The following is a 12,873-nucleotide window of genomic DNA, read 5'->3' as shown; positions in this document are numbered from 1 at the left end:
TCCAAGGTCTTTTCCATCTCTCTTATTCTGCATTGCAATTAACTAAGACTAGACTTTAAAGACATAACCAATGTCCTGATGGATCAGACCCTGATTGGTCAATCTAATCCATGATCTCTTTTCACGGTAGCCAACAAATTGCACAAGGCAGCCCATTACAACTAGCGTTGTTTAGCAATCACAATTGGGACGGGCAACTCAATCATTAAGCAAAGTAGTCACTAAGCGAAACCACAACGGTGCTTAAGATCTTCTTTCACCTTGCCTTTTCTTTACAGACCTTCAAAAGTTGTAAATGTGAGGACTGGTCCAAAGTTACTTTGTTATCACTGTTGTAACTGTGAACAGTCACTCAATAAGTCAGTCACTAAACAAGGACTACCTGTAGTCTCCTAGCAGGTGGGCCACAAAGGTAACCATATAGCCATCAAACCTAGATCCCATGATCATTGGTCAGTATTTATTTATTTATTTAATTTATTTATTTATTTATTTATTTATTTGATTTGCCAATTGTTTACAAGATAATAAGTATAAGTGTATACATGGTTGTGAATACATGAAATGGGTACATATAAGAAAAAAATAAAAGAATAAGAGAAACAATAGGACAGGGACGGTAGGCACGTTGGTGCGCTTATGCACGCCCCTACAGACCTCTTAGGAAAGGGGTGAGGTCAATACTAGACAGTCTAAGGTTAAAGTTTTTGGGGTTTGTGATAGCAAATGCCAACATTTAATTACGTCTCATGTAAAAAATATTTTCTTTTGTTTGTCCTGATTCCTCCAGCATTGTATGACATTGTGTGACCTCAGGTTCTAGCATTTTGAGAAGGACAGAATACTTTCCCCTTATCCATGTTATCCACAGTTTGCATCATTTTCCTTTCATCTGCAATCAAGGACTGAGTTTATCAGGAAGCCCAGTTTTTCTAGCCATGGTTTGTTGAGTGAATTACCAAAAGGCTGGGCTGACACATTGAGTTAGACTGTGAACCAGGGTTTAGAAACCTGCAGTGGCTGCTTACACATAATCTGCTAATGAACAAATCATGTTATATCTATGCTCACATAACCCTTGACTAATGAACTAATTGCCATTATTCTTATGATTACACATTATTATTATTATAATTATCACATTTATATAGCTACTCATCTCACATACATGACTGGGTAGTGTACAATAAAAACAGATCATAAAAAAATAAATATTAAAATGTACACCTTAATTAAAACATTAATATTATTAAAAAGATTACAGTAGAAGAGAGCATCTTTAACTGAGGAGCCACCTCGCCAGTTCTCTCTCCCTACCATGCAGAGTTTGGACTGAAATTGGCGGTTTATTGTGCATGTGGCCTCAGAGCATCCAATATTTTGGATATCTAGCTTCAGTGGGGCAAAATACTTGGTCTTCTGATGAGGAAGCCCTGTTGTCAGGATTCCGGCAGTTACCCCAATGAAATCATGAGTCTCGAGCCAATTTTCCAAAACTAAACAGGATTTATTGGGAGTTAACATGTCGGCACTACCTGGGTGTAGCCAATTCTGAGACACATAATTCACTGTCACCCTTGACCCTGGTTTCCCCCGCACCCTTCTTGGTATATCATAATTCATATTCTCCAATGGGACACATCCATAGCCAAGAGTCATCAATCATATTCTCCAGTTAAATTTTTGCACTGCAGAAACTTCAGTCACCTAGTTACAATCTCTGAAAAACTATGTATGGAATGCACTTTCGATTCCAAGCAGCCACACTGTTCTTTCAAACCCCTTTCCCCCCTACCTTTCTGTTGGCAACCATAAAACGGCCATAGAAATGTTTTATGAGTTGACACCTGCTCTTTCATAGTCCTTGTGCTTGGGTCAGTTCTGAAGATTGGAAGTTGGGTTGGCTATACAAGCTGGACCACAAGAGAGTGCAGCCTCACAGCAGAGCTTTTTTACAACAATAGTTATGAATTAAAAGTCTGTAGTGATTCTCAGTCCTCCAGGTCATAGTTGTCCCAAAGGTGCTTTTTCAAGAGGCAACTGGACTGTCTTGTTACCCTTTGAAGACGTTTTACTTCTCATCCAAGAAGCTTCTTGGTGGGAATTCCCCACCATCCAGTCAGAGCTGAAGAAACTTCTTGGATGAGAAGCGAAACGTCTTCAAAGAAAAAAAAGAAAAGAAATTCCAGTTGGAACAGCTTGCCCTTGGAAGCTGTGGGATTTCCATCACTGGAGGCTTTCAAGAAGAGACTGGACTGCCACTTGTCAGAAATGGTGTAGGGTCTCCCGCTTGAACGGAGAGTTGGACTACATGACCTATATAAGGTCCCTTCCAACTCTGATTATCTGTTAATCTGCCTCCTGGAAAAGCACCTTTGAGACAATAGTTATGAGTTGGATTAGCAAATGTAGTGTCAGTGTAAACCGCTTGAGGAATTCTCAGGATCTCCCTGCCTTCCTGCCGAAATCAAAAGTTTAGCATTCCTGGTGCCAAAGGTGCTGCCAAAAAAAAAAAAAAAAAAAAGCCATGCGTTCAGGGAATGCATCAAAAGGAAGAAAGGAACTCTGTGTCCAAAGATGATGATGTCTCCTCAGACCAATGTGGGAGCTTTCAAGCAGATGCGCTTCTAAGGGGACATGTCTGTCTCGTCTGAGACTGCACATATTGAGAGTCCATGCTAATGCATTCTCTGGATTCTTCAGCTTCTTGAAGGAAAACTAGAGTGTGGCTTATGGGAGACCTTGAACAGAAGGATGGGCTATCCATCCCAGAGAGAAAAACCAGAAGTGTGAGGAAATTGGCACCAAGCAGAGTCAAAAAGGATGCTGAAGGAGAGAGAGAGAGAGAGAGAGAGTATTTATTTATTTGATTTGTTTGTCAAACATGTACAAGAGAACAAGTATAGATATGAACATAAACACCAACAAAGGAAGTAAATATGTTTTAGTTCAGTGCTGAGAATATGTTTTATTTCGAAGGACGTCTGATCTCAGCATCTCTATATACCACTTCCTGACCATGAATGAGTTCTTCTTGATGAACAGTTGGCTAAGAACTACAATTTGAGGAAAAGGGCCAAGCAAAGTTTAAGCAGTTATTCTGTTGGATCAAAGTCTGTGCTTACTACATCCTTAACCTTTTGAAGAGGGCCAGTCACTCAAGAGTGTTATTTCTGCTACAAGTCTGAAAGTTTGGACATGGGTATCAGTGGTGGGATTCAATTTTTTTTACTATTGGTTCTGTGGGCGTGGCTTCGTGGGCGTGGCAGGGGAAGGATACTGTAAAATCCCCATTCCCTCCCCACCCCGCTAACCTGCTTTCCAGCTCTGTTCTCCTGTGCAGGGCAACAAAAGAAGACCCAGCCAATCAGCTGGGACTTGGGAGGCATGGGATTGGCGGGGCCAGACAGAGGTGGGATTTGCCAATTCTCTGAACTACTCAAAATTTCCGCTACCGGTTCTTTAGAACCAGTCAGAACCTGCTGAATACCACCTCTGATTGGTATGTGTTTAATAGTAAAATAATGGTACAATACAGATAGCCCTCAACTTACAACAGTTCATTTAGTGACCGTTCGAAGTTATAACGGCATTGAAAAAGTAACTTATGACCGGTTTTCACACTTACGACCGTTGCAGCATCCCTCCAGTCATGTGATCAAAATCCAGTTGCTTGGCAATGGACTCATATTGATGACATCCTGGGGTCAAAGGTTACCTTTTGCCAAAAGCTATAGTCTGATTTTAACTAACTCTGGTTCAAATCCATACAATTTAACTAATAATAAGCTTTTTTTTAGCTGCCTGTGATCTTTTCCAGACCTAAACCATTTCTGAAAGTTAAAATAATGAGTATTGACTTTATGTCATTTTAGTGATGGGCAGTTCTGAAAGTCATCAATGAAGAAATAGTCGTAGCATGTTTTGTATTATATTCTACTTGTCAAATGAATTTTAAAGGAGGCTCTTAATTTTTGACAGATTACAGCAAGCGACAGACCCTTGCCAAGTGTTTCTGATCACTGAAATCTAAACAGGTTGATTAGTAACTGGCTAGAAGACCATGAAATCCTAAAACTGAAAGTTATACTGGGGGATGTAAAACAAAACTTAGAAGAAGGCAGTAGATTGTTGCCAAGAAAACTCCAAAGATGTGACCATGTGGAACTAAATTGAGAGAAGTGGGGTTTTTTCCCCTTATATTTGAGATCATTGGGTTGTTTTTTTAAAAAGTTGGGGAATTGACCACAACATTCTCTGATTGCCATGAGCTCATAACATGTCTAAAACAGTGTCTGATTATCTTTTATTTCCTTTGGCTTTGTACCCAACTCACTTTTCTACTTGCCCACTGTCGGGGGGAGGGGGGGGGCTACTTTTTCTTTATATATTGTGAGTTTTTCCATTCAAATCCCCATTAATGATGCTTTTTTATTATCATTATTACTCAAATTTCCTAAAGACTTGGCAGTGCCCCAAAATGCAATGATTGGTTTAACTCGCAGCTGGTAGGAAATCCAAAAAGCCCCCTCCTGAAACATTCCTTCTAGTTCTATTAAAAGGAATGGGGAGATCCCAGGATTTCAGAAGAAGAAAATCTACTGGGAAAAATAGACAAGCAAACAGTGAATGTTTGTGGCCAGGCTTGGGAGGAGACCCAAGTATCTATCAAACTTTTCTATTTTAAGTCCCACCGATTATTCCATCAAAAATTTGGATCCAACCACCATTTTCTGAGAGGGATATTTATATGTTCAGAGGCGTCTTTCTGATCAGTTGAATTTTGCAGACATAAATATCATGTAATTCTGTTAATAATAATTGTCACTTCTGTAAGCATAAAACAGGGGTCCCCAAACTTGCAACTTAAGACTTGTGGACTTCAACACCCAGAACTCTGCCAAGTTTGGAGACCTCTGGCATAAAATAACTGACAGCTAACTGGGGTTAAAGTACTGTTGACTGTGGTAGGAACAAAGAAACAAACTTTCCATAATCAATAATAAATCAAGAGGTAAATGAGTCTTCTCCCATTTTAATGTAAATAATGCAGACTAGTGCAAAACAATATTTAGCCACCACAGGCCAAAGAGATTGTTCCAATCTTGGACAGAAGAAAATGCTTTGTTGACATGATCTGTTTATTTGTCTTAGCATACTTGACCAAAGAATGACTTAATCTTTGTTCTCCTCTCATGTATGGGGAAGGTTTCTCAGTTTAGGGAGGATTTCTCCACACAACTGGCTGAGAAACTCTGCATTAAGGATGAAGTTAGATATCTGTGTGTGTGTGTGTGTGTGTGTGTGTCTGTGTCTGTGTCTGTGTGTCTGTGTCTGTGTGTGTGTGTGTGTGTGTGTGTTTGTCTCTCTCTATCTCTCTCTCCCTATCTCTCTCTCTCTCTCTGTGTCTGTCTATCTATCTATCTATCTATCTATCTATCTATCTATCTATCTATCTATCTATCTATCTATCTATCTTCAGCTTTGTTCGGGCTTTGTTCGGGTATTTTCCCACCCGAACAAAGCTGAATACCATACATGTAAGTACCTGCGAAAACTTAAGAAAACAAATATATAAATCCCTGTCTCTCTCTCTCTGTTTCTCTCTCTCCCTCTCCGTCTCTGTATCTCTCTGTCTGTCTGTCTCTGTCTGTCTTTCTCTCTCTCTGCCTCTGTATATATATATATCTCTCTCCCTGTCTCTCTCTCTCTCTCTCTCTCAAACAGAAAGACACTGGTAAAATGAACACAGAAGGAAAAAGGGTTAGATAAGAAAAAGAAAAAAACTACTGTACTCAATTCCTGATTATCCAGATTTGCCCAAAGAAAATCTTATACTTCCAAGGGAAAAAGTATATTTGCTTTGCTTTTAATTTTTGCATGTTCTGTGCATTGTAATCAATATCTGAATAGGTCACCCATGTTTCTTTGTCACAGTTGGAAAGGAAAGTCCTTTCCAATGAGAACTGTTGACCCACAATTTTAATGGAATCTTGCACTGAAAGAGGAACAGTTCACTGCTAACTGAGTCAGTCATCGCTTTTTATTCAATCCAAGAGTTTTTATTCAGTCATCCCAGGTCAGTAGCTAGCAGGAGTCACATCTTGCAGTAAACAGCATTTGGTTTAATTATGGTTTGTGGAATAAACCAGCTTTGGCTTCTTTTGCAAAATATGCTAAGCCATAAACCTTGTTTGACCAATGGCTGGTTCATTCTATATTGTAAACTGGAACTAACAAACCAAAGATTATTACTTAATGCAAGCTGTAAATTCAGAATAATTCATGAAAATTATTGTTAATAAATGTTACACTTCCAACTGTAAAACTCAATTCCTGGTGACATCAGAGGGGGAAATGGTTTTTCCATTGCTTTCTTTCAAGTTCTTTCATGTTGTGCCCCAGAATTTGGCTACATGTTGTTTGACTGTTCTTTTGATGTTTTTGTTCACGCTTTAATCTATGTAACACTACACAAAGAGATATAGGCTATTATTCCAAGGGGTACAAATTTCAGGTTATGAGGCAGCAAAAGAGAAAATGGGATGTAGTGTTAAATGGGCTTTTCTGCTAAAATGCATGGCTCTGATAAAATTCATTAGAAGATTGAAGTAACTTCCTTTTAAAATGTTTTTATTGAAAACTGTAATTACAATAGTAAAAGCAAATACAAAATAAACTCAGAGAAAACTGAGCAGTAGAAAGAAGAATAAAAGGTGCAAAGAAAAGAAAAGAAATATTTTAAAAAGTGACTTTCTCTCCTTATCACAAGTATTAATAAACTTAATAACTCTTCATTCCCTATAAGATTACAGCAAATATCTTTTTCCTATAACCCATGCCTTAGTCATTTAGAAATCTATAAATCATCAACTTTTCAGGCATGGTGTCAGTAAAAATACCATAAAGAGTTATCAGTTGCCAAATGCGTTAGTGAACATGTAAGCAACTCGTATCCCAAGTCAATGGGATAAGCTTGCTATCGTGAGAAGTTATCTTTTCCTCCTAAATTTCATTTTTGTTCTCTTCAATTCCCCCATTCCTCAATTTCATGTGCAATTATTAGCAAATCTATCTGTCAATTATACAATATGATGGAAACCTTAAACAATGGGGTTATTGCATGGCCGCTGGAAATACCCCATGAGAAAAAAAATATATGAGTCACTTAAAAAAAATCTTGAGACTTGGAAAAAAGCAGAAAGGATGTTATGTGAAATCTCATGTTCCACACTGCAGTTAACATAGTAATTGTCCAAATATCTGTACATTATAGCTTCAAGCAGAGAATCAGGGAAGTATTGTGGCTGAGCTGTTGAACCATGAATTATGAGATCTGGAGTCAACTATAAAAGCTCAGTAGATATAAGTCCGGTGGGGGCTTATGCTCAGTGGTTAAAGACGCTGAGCTTGTCTGTTGACAGCCTGGATTCAAGGATGGTAACAGGATGGGCTCAGGTCCTTGCCCAGCTCCTGCCAACCTAAAGCATGCAAATGCGAGTAGATAAACAGGTACCACTTAGATGGGAAGGTAACAGGGTTCCGTGTGCTTTGGCATATAGTCATGCTGGTCACATGACTACAGAAGGATCTTCAGACAATGCTGGCTCCCTCAGCTAGAAAATGGAGATGACACTGCCCTTTAGAGTTGGACATGACTGGACAGTGGAAACCTTTACCTTTAGATATATAACTCCAGCAGAGTTTGCAGCCGCTTACCTTCTTCTGCCCTGGTAGAAGGGTTGTCTGCCAGTGGTGGGATTCAAAAGTTCTCACCACCAGTTCTGTGGGCATGGCTTGGTGGGTGTGGCTGCAGGGGTGGGATCGCGTGCGCGCATGCCAAATGTGCACTTTGCACCTGTGTTAAAACAGTAAAAAACTAAGTTACTGTGCCTCTCAGCTGTTTAGCACACTAATCTGCTCTGCCGCGCCAAACAGCTAAGAGGATAAAAAGGACCTAGGAGCAGGGGTGGGCGAATGGGCCCAACTGCAGAGCATCGGAGCTGATCTTTGGCACTACTGGTACACCAGAACCAGGCCGAACCGGTAGAATACCGCCACTGTTGTCTGCTCAGTTTTCTTCCACCCTCTTCAATCAGGGATTCCATACTACAGTGTTTCCCCGAAAATAAGACCCAACCGGAAAATAAGACCTAGCATGATTTTTCAGGATGCTTGCAATATAAGCCCTACCCTGAAAATAAGTCCCAGTTAAGATAAATAGCCAGACTGACACATTTAGTACCGTATTTTCCCCAAAGTAAAACCTAAATGGAAAATAAGCACTAATGCGTCTTTTGGAGCAAAAAGGAATATAAGACCTGGTCTTATTTTCGGGGAAACACGGTAATGGTTGATTCTCTCCATCCTCTCCAGGGTCTTGGTTGGAGCTTGTCCATCTGGGTCTTCCCTTCTACTATGGAAGCCTCCCCTGGACTGTTCTCCTCTCCTCAAGCAGGAACAGACACTTACAATGCACAATTCACTCTCCTACTTTCCAACTTCTCTCCAGCTTGTCCGTTCACTCCAGCCACAAGAATGTACGCTAGTCTCCTTCTTCTGCTCCTTCTTGCTTTCTCTCTCTCCAATTTTTGGAGCATGTCCCCACCTGGCCCTGCTCCCCAATACATAATACCTCACTGCAGTAATGGGACTACTGACTCAAAATCTCCCCACACTGGTTAGCAGCCAAGTCACCTCTTCAAGCCTCATGATACAAAGAGCAGCTGCTCTTCAACACCCAAATTGAGTTGTGTTTTTGCTTGGCTTTTTCTCACTCCATATGTTGGCTTGTCCAAGCAGAACAGCAGCCCTTCCAGGCCACAAAATCCATATGCTACCCAGAGAGGAAGATTATAATGGATGGCTGAAGTTGCAGATCTTTTTGAGCTTTGCGCACTAATTTCTTTTCTAGCATCTGTTCTGGTAAGCCACACATGAAGCGTGAGTGCCAGCAATATGGTGCAGCTGCCAACAGAGCCAAGGCATTTTTGGATGGCACCGATATTGTAATGCTAAAATTACAGGAAGTAACAGCTCTGCTTTATGCTTTATGCTACGTTGATCCTTGTTTGTCCAGTTTTGGCCAAACACCAGAAAGATGCTGGTGAATTGGAAGGATAGCAGAGAAGAGCAAATAACAGGGAGGGTGGGTAAAGTATGTGAAGGACTAAGTCTGTTAAGCCCAGTACTTGCCAAACCTGGGTAAATTATCCCAAATTAAGTAAAAGTATTTCTTCTTTGGGTAATGATACGCAAACCCATTATCCAATCACAAAAGGGACATTTAAATTGTCTTAAAGTATTTTACCTACATTGGATAAAAAGAAATAAGCAGTTTTGAGTAATGAAAGAAAAAGTTTGGGAAGCACAGGGAATAGAGTATATTAACCTGGTAAGATTTATAGATTGTTGATTGATTGATTGATTTTAACTTTTATGCCACCCGTCACAGAGTGATTCTGGATGCTAAGTTGTTTGACAATTAAAAACAACAGCATTATTTGAATGCAAATCATAGTGGTGATGACCAAGATTAGCATTCATTTTCACTTATGGGTGGACCAAGATTAGCATTCATTTTCAGTTCTGGGTGGGACAAACAGAGGCCCCAAAATGGGCAACCTGAGAAGATAGGTCATGCAACAGTCATAAATGTGAAAAACCATCATAAGTCACTTTGTTCAGTGCCATTGTAACTTTGAATGGTCACTAAATGAGTTGTTGTAAGTCAAGGAGGACCTGTACATGAGCCATCCAAACTATATTGATCCCAAACCGAAAGGAACGGGCTATTTCTTATTTTATTCATTCATTCCTCTCCACATTCTTAATATCTTTTTAATGTCAGCTTTATGACTATAGTCATGGCAAGCCAGTGTCACTCTGAAATGGCAGATGTGTTGTATTTCATCTACACCCGTGATGGCGAACCTATGGTATGCATGCCACACAGAGCCATTTGTGCCGGCACACGAACTGCAGGAAAACTTACCTCACTGCGCATGCCCCACAACCGATTTTTCAGCTGGTTTGAGGCCTTTTTCGGCCTCCCAGAGGTTTGAAAAAAGCCTCTGCAGGCTTTTCAGGATGAATAGACCAGTTTCGTCACTTCCTGTAATACTGGAAATGACGAAACAGGCCTATTATTCATCCTGCAAAGCCTGCAGAGGGTTTTTCAAGCCTCTGGGAGGCTGAAAAAGGCCTCAAACCAACCAAAAAATTAGCTGTGAGGCACAGCACAGGTAAAGGGGTGGCGGGGGGGGGTGTTGCATGTACAAGCAATGTGCATGGGGGGGTGTGCATTGTCTTCTGGGTGCTGGCACACGAGCACGCGAGTGCAATCATGCGCACAATTTTTGGCGCAGGAGCCCAAAAAGATTAGCCACCACTGATCTACACAATGGCTGTTGTCTTGTTTAAATGATTATCTTTGGCTCCCAAAATCAGCACTCTGACAGCTTAGCACAAGCTTCATCTTTTCTGTTGATTGCACGCGGGCACGGAGAAATGGTGGATTGGGTGAAATTCAGCTTCCGTTGAAAATTTTGATTTCCAGTTGTCTACAATAAGCATTTTAAACCCTTTTGCCTTTGGAAGTATTGCATTTATAAATGGGAAGAGAAGGATTCCACAGTCCTGAGGTCATAAAATAGAAATGCAGCCTTGCTGGGTGGTAGAGACATAGAAGAAAAAAAATGTACATAAACCTTCTCTGGAATTAGTTCTTTTTTTAGCTACTTATTGGTACAGCAAAGAGCATTTTTTCCTGAGTCTGCTAAGTCCTCCCTGAAAGAAAACCCTGTGGGATTGGCTCTGCTGGAAGTCTCACGTAGGCAGGAATATGGCAATACCTCACTTCTGTGACTCATCCCTCCTAGTTTCAGCTCTCCACACTGTTTTCCCAAGCAAGACACATGATGAGCACAGAAGGCTTGGAAAATCATGGATTAATTTTCTCTGCTGATGGCTTTTAGCAAGAGGAAGCAACAAGTATAGAGGGTGAGGAGCTGGGGCCCTCAAAAATTGCTAAACAACATCTCCCAAATAGTTATGGCAACTGAAATCATGATTCAACAAGTGTGATGGTTGAATGACACTGAATCCAGCGATCTGAGTTTTCATCCCTGAAAGCTGTCAGCCTTCAAGATTTTTCTCCCTTTGCTTTGCTTCTTTAGGCTGTCATAAGTAATGCGGGGAGGAGGGGGGAATGATTATGGGAAGTGAGCTGGAGGTGTTACAAACCAGAACTGTATAAGCTGTGGGGGGGTTACATTCTTGCTTAGGTTTCTATCCTGTGCTATGCGCAGCTGCCACCCTTTATCAAACTATGTCAGGGTCAACGGACAGAAGCCTCATCACCACCTGGAGATGCCCACATGATGATATACACAACTTTTAATTGGATGAGCCAATTGAACTATTGGGGGTGGGAACATTGCCATTACTTTGTATATGTGATTTACGCGCCCATTTTCTCAGATTCAGAATTCTTTTGTTGCTACCACTTGATTTCCAGTAAAAGATATCTTTTCTCTGATTAAAAGAGTCTAAGTATTTCTTTCTTGGATTTTGAATGGAACACCAGCTGACAAAAGCTTTCAAGAAGAGGCTGGACTGTCAGAAATGGTGTAGGGTCTCCTGCTTGGGCAGGGGGTTGGACTAGATAACTCACAAGGTCCCTTCCAACTCTGTTAATCTGTTAAACCTTTGGAGGTTTTCTGTCCAGCATTACCAGAAAGAAATTGACTGATTTTGATGAATCCATTTCTGATATTTGGTCCTTCTAGCCTGATTTATTTATGTCACCTGAATCTCAATGACTCACAATCAGCAAAGGCATTGCAATAAATTATAAAGGAAAAAAATGGCGAAGTGAAAGTTGGGTTGAGAGGAAGTGATTTGTTCAAAGTCATCTAGTGACTTCTATGAAGCACTATGCCACAATACTGTGCTGCTTTTCACAATTCTATTTTAAAAGGGTTGGTGGCTTGGTGGGTGGGTTGGCTGCTAGCTGGCTGGTTGGTTGGTTGGTTGGCTGATTGGCTGATTGGTTGGTTGGCTGGTTGGTTGGTTGGTTGGCTGGGTGGTTGGTTGGCTGATTGGTTGGCTGGCTGGCTGGCTGGCTGGTTGATTGGTTGCCTGATTGACTGATTGGTTGGCTGGCTGGTTGGCTGGCTGGCTGACTGGCTGGCTGGCTGGCTAGCTGATTGGTTGGTTGGTTGGTTTAAAGGATTTTCCCCCTCTGGCCTTTATATATTCCAGTGGTCTGTGCCTAAAAAAATAAAATCTTATCTTCCTTACATTCCTTAGAACACAAACATCAAAGTAGAAGATGTCCGAATACGGGCCGTTTTTTCAGCCTCTCGCAAACGCATCCCTGTAACGGAGGGTTACGTGGAGATCAAAGAAGGGGGCACTTGGAAGCAGATATGCGACAAAAACTGGACCACCAAAAATTCCCGTGTTGTCTGTGGCATGTTCGGGTTTCCAGCAGAGAAGAAATACAATGTCAGAGCCTACAAGTAAGAGGAACTTTTCTAAGGGATGGTTACATTTTTGAACTTCAAGAATACAATGCATATGCAGATCTCTTTGGAACCAGCCCTTTGCAAATGGGAGTTGGAAAAATTCTGGTAGTTTCTGAGTGATTTGTTGTCAGTGTCTGAAGAGCTTCAGTTCTTAATTTCCTCCATCGTTTTTGACAAAAAGAGGCCTTCAGACAGCTGTGAAGCATATTCTCTTGAGCAATATAATTTGAACAGTTTGTCCCGTCCAAAGATGGAGGGAGGTCTGAAGGTACCAAGTCTCTGCCTTTCCATGCTTGCTCTTCAAGTTTCCACGAAGGCTTTTTTTTTCCTAGTGTCCCCTCTT

General features: G+C 40.9%; 1 protein-coding gene across 1 annotated transcript in view; it reads left to right on the top strand.

Annotated features, from left to right (window-relative positions):
- Window positions 1-12,873, top strand: part of LOXL2 (lysyl oxidase like 2) — an 84,758-nt gene that overhangs the window by 17,223 nt on the left and 54,662 nt on the right. Inside the window, exon 3 of the mRNA XM_087969926.1 lies at window positions 12,313-12,524. Coding sequence (XP_087826052.1) covers window positions 12,313-12,524 — 212 coding nt within the window. The remainder of the gene's footprint in view (window positions 1-12,312; window positions 12,525-12,873) is intronic.

This window comes from Notechis scutatus, chromosome 7 (assembly GCF_049901735.1).
Source record: "Notechis scutatus isolate UNSWTSFEM ecotype Mainland chromosome 7, rNotScu1.2, whole genome shotgun sequence".
Taxonomy (NCBI): Eukaryota; Metazoa; Chordata; class Lepidosauria; order Squamata; family Elapidae; genus Notechis; species Notechis scutatus.
This window is presented reverse-complemented; position numbering and strand designations above follow the sequence as displayed.